We start from the raw sequence: 4,037 nt of genomic DNA on the forward strand, positions 1-4,037 counted from the left end.
GTGGAATTCAACTGATAAAGTACAAAACTTAAAAAAAAAAAAGAAAAAAAAAGAAAGAAAAAACCCTGAGAAGTGAAGATACTCTGCTCCTGCTGAGAAATAAGTGGTGGAGCTGAGCTCCTGGGAGCTCCTCCTCACTTTGAGCACTGACCGTCACAGTTCTTTTACCTGCCAACCCCTTTGGAAGAACTGTATTGATGTCCCAAGAACACAAACACTTGTTAAGCCAGTGCACATTCTCACAGAGATACTAACCAAGTATCTAAGTGAGTGAAGCAGAGAAATCACAGGTTGCTGTACTCTGAATATGAAAGTAAAAATGAACAGTGAAGTGACTTGCAGGGCTGCTGAATTCATCCTGCATGAGTGTGATCACCCATAAAGAGTTAGATCTTGGGAGTGATAACTTCAGAGCCAGTCCTCCGAAGCGAAACTGTCACTGTTTGAAAGCACAGCTTGGGGAGCTATGTAGGAGCTCTGTCTCCTCCGCAGAGGAGGCAGTGGAATCAGAACTGTAACCGAGGTGATCTGCTCCCAAAGTGAAGTTTTCCCTAAGGCCAAGAGGAGAAAATTAGTTTCTTCCTGAGAAGAGGTGCCTGTTAAGCTTCTCTTTTAGGCAGTCATTTTCAAAAGTACTGAGCATTCAACTAACACATTCCAGTAACACATTCCGGAAATCAGGAAATATGGGTAATTTTGTTTTGGACTCTCAAACATAAATGTAGCCACTGTATTTACTAAGAAAAGAAACATCATCCTCAAACCCAGTGAACTCACTTTGAAGCTTTAAACATAAAGACACTGCCAACACAGTATTAACAAAGTAATCCAACTAGTGAAAAGCAGTGAACCTTCAAGGTAACTTCCTATTTTGGGTAACTTATGTCTATTTGTCATTGTTATCAGCAAAAGCTTCCTTGTTGGCACATTTCTAGGACCCAAAACCTGACCAAATGAGTAAAATATTTACAGAAATAAAATTCTGAGCTTTACCTGAAAAAATTCCTGGAATGCGAGACCTAAAATACAGCCTAACTTAACCATTTACCATATATATCTCTGGCTATTTTTACCAAATTCTGAAAAAAAAGTTAAATAATACAAGTAATGCTGGTACAAAGAGTTTGCAAGGAAGGCAGTGCTTCAAAATGTTCAAATGAAACTTTCACTTTTGGAAGCATGAAAAATGTCTCAGACCAAGAAAATGGATTTAAATCTATGACCAAGTTGCTGCGCACTGCAGTTGCTGATGCAAATCCACTGGCTACAGTCAAGCTCCCCTCATCTAGACATTGAAAAACTTGTGTAAGAGTACACATTTTCCTGGTAGCATGGATTGTTTCTCTAGATTTTTTAACAGGTCAAGTGAAAGAAGAAATAGCAGTTTCTGAAAAATGGGAAATGTGTATATAAAATGCAAGGAATGGTTTATTCACTCTTCACAGATCTTTATAAATCTTTGCATTCAGTTATGCAGATAAAGTAAGTATATGAAATCCCAGATGAGATAAAAACTGTACCCAAAATATTGCACAATAAATTGGCTCTTTTTTGAGAGAAAGTGAGGTTCAGGATAAAGGATTCAAAACTTGTTGAAATTGTATGAATGCTTCTGAAGAAAATTGTGCATCCATTTGCAAGTAACACATTTACAAAGTCTTTAGGGGTTTTACCAACATTTGGAATGATAAGTGCCTGACTCTACTCCTATCACAGTAGTATCCAAGCAGAACTGTACTTTTTCCCTTTCAGTAAGAAAGGAAAATATAGTTAATATTGTTATTACAGTGTAAAACTATTCTGTAAGATAAACTCTGAAACTTTCATTGCATGAGATCTTTGTTTTGTATATAAATTGTGCATAGCAAACTCTTATTAGCATCTAGACCTCAAAATACAAAATAAAAATATCTGTTCTTAACAATAAGAATGTATTTTCCTCATGTCTTTCACACAGTAACTCAGATTAATAGGTTTTCATCGATCTCCATGCTTAGTCTAGCTGGAAGCTATCACTTGAGGTAAGTATTTACACTGAGATCTTTAGGGAATTATTGTGTAAAGACATAAAGCTGCTGTGCTGCTAGAAAGGGATATATTATTGAGTATGGGGCATGTGCTGATGTCTAAAAAAAGAAAACTTTATATGCACTGCAGTCTTCCACCAAAAGGGAATATGCTATTGTTTGGATAATAGTACCATTTAGAAAGGTTAATAATTGTCTGACACTTGCACTACTGAATGAAAACATACTTGTGCTGTGGCTGTGAATTTCCTTGATTAGAAATTCTGTTTCCTGCTGGGATCTTCTCCAACACCAAGACATCCTGGTCATGTTCTTTCAGTCTTACTGTATTTGCTTCCACATCCTGCAAGACAAGTTACTTTTAATAATATGACTGCACCTGATTTGGCTGATTAGTTTCTCTAACAAACTGCATGATTTTGAAACACAAAAGACTGGGGTTGGTTCTTTCCCCCTGTATTTATCTGTCTTTATTCTGTTTTCCTCACAGGCAGATTCAAGAAGGAAGCACTGGAACTGAGGCAAGAAGCAGAGAATTGTGGGAGAGACTGGAGCAAGAACTATGTTAAAAATCTCCATTTTATGGAGATGTCAAATTAAAAAAAAAGTTCGCTGAAAATCAGTCTCTCCACAACTTCCCATATGTAATGTAATCTCTATCCCCAGTTATATACAAACACTATTTTCTACAATCTGACTTTTCTCTAAAATAAAATAAAATTTAAGAATAGGAAGTCTTAGCTCAGTAAACTTCATTTTCTACTACCACCTCATAGTAGAAAAAGAAAAAAAAAATTAAGTATAATGTGCATTCAAAAAACACAGGTAAAAATTAGTAAGACCATGGACTTGGATCTTCTTTGAAGTATTGACCAAAGCTTAACCAGTTGTAAGTCTCCACAGCCAACCCAACCTTACTCCCAAAGGGATCCTCATTCCCTTTTGTACAGTAACCACAAGTAATTTTTCTAGCGGAGTACCCTTTCTGAACTGGTTTTACTGCTGCAATACTGGGTATATATATGTTCAAATACAGGATGATACTAGTTTTGACTTCCTCTACTATGAACAACCACAAAACAGCCAGAATTTACAGAGTTACAGTTGGTAAATCACATTTACCCCAAAGTCAGTAACTGTAAAATTAGTCTGGGAATATCCTTCTAGAGTTCTCTGATAAAGACATCTGTAACTTAACTCCATTTGCGGCCTGATTCTTCCTTGAAACTCTTCAGTTTAAGGTACCTGACACTGACCTATGTGGGAGAAGGGGTGATCTTGTTTTTTTCTATATTTGGACAGAATATCACCCAGAATCCTGGGCAGCACAAGGAAAAACTGAGCAGGGCAAATGCTAGATCATAGAATGTGAGAGACAAAATATACCATTTGATCACATTTTCATGTCTAAGCTAGGAACAGAGAGAGAAAAGGTGATGAACATATTCTTTAGTTGACCTTCTAAACTGTCACATTTCTGTTCCACAATTAGGAACACTTACAAATGACGTTATTAATATCAGTATATTCACAGAAATAAGACAAACTTTAGAAAAACTTGCAAGTTCTGATACCACACGGTGAGGGCAGACCTGCCCACTCTTACCCTTAGGATCCTGTTGAAGTCCTCCTTATCTACTCTCAGGAAGTGGCAGTTGTCTTCCCGCAGAACAATGGATGCTGCTCTGGGAGCATCATTCACAAGTGCTAACTTGCCAAAATCATCTCCTTCGTGTAGAGTACATACCACACCCTGCGCAGAGCAAAACATTTACATGCAGAAACCCATCATTACTCTGGAATCTATTGAAAGTCCTTGTACAAACACTGGACTTCACAATCAAATACCAAAACAAATCTATTTGGCAGGAAATCAACAGCCAAAATAATGACTAGGAAACAATACTTGATAGCTGGTTATTACTATTACTAAAGAGAGGCAAGAACAGAAAAGAATCAGCTTGTTCTCTGAAATTACATTCAGCTTGAAGGACTCTTCTCATCCTGCTG

At 37.1% G+C, this 4,037-nt stretch overlaps 1 protein-coding gene across 5 annotated transcripts in view; it reads right to left on the minus strand.

The window, feature by feature from the left end:
- The window catches only part of RAPGEF4 (Rap guanine nucleotide exchange factor 4), a 158,617-nt gene that overhangs the window by 41,104 nt on the left and 113,476 nt on the right, over positions 1–4,037 (minus strand). For all 5 annotated transcript variants that reach the window (XM_008634754.2, XM_008634756.2, XM_017735607.1 and 2 more), the window contains 2 exons: positions 3,634–3,780; positions 2,255–2,370 (listed from right to left, as the gene is read on the minus strand). In XM_008634754.2, the coding sequence (XP_008632976.2) occupies positions 2,255–2,370; positions 3,634–3,780 (263 nt within the window). The remainder of the gene's footprint in view (positions 1–2,254; positions 2,371–3,633; positions 3,781–4,037) is intronic.

Source organism: Corvus brachyrhynchos, unplaced genomic scaffold (genome assembly GCF_000691975.1).
Source record: "Corvus brachyrhynchos isolate BGI_N302 unplaced genomic scaffold, ASM69197v1 scaffold255, whole genome shotgun sequence".
In the NCBI taxonomy this organism is placed as follows: Eukaryota; Metazoa; Chordata; class Aves; order Passeriformes; family Corvidae; genus Corvus; species Corvus brachyrhynchos.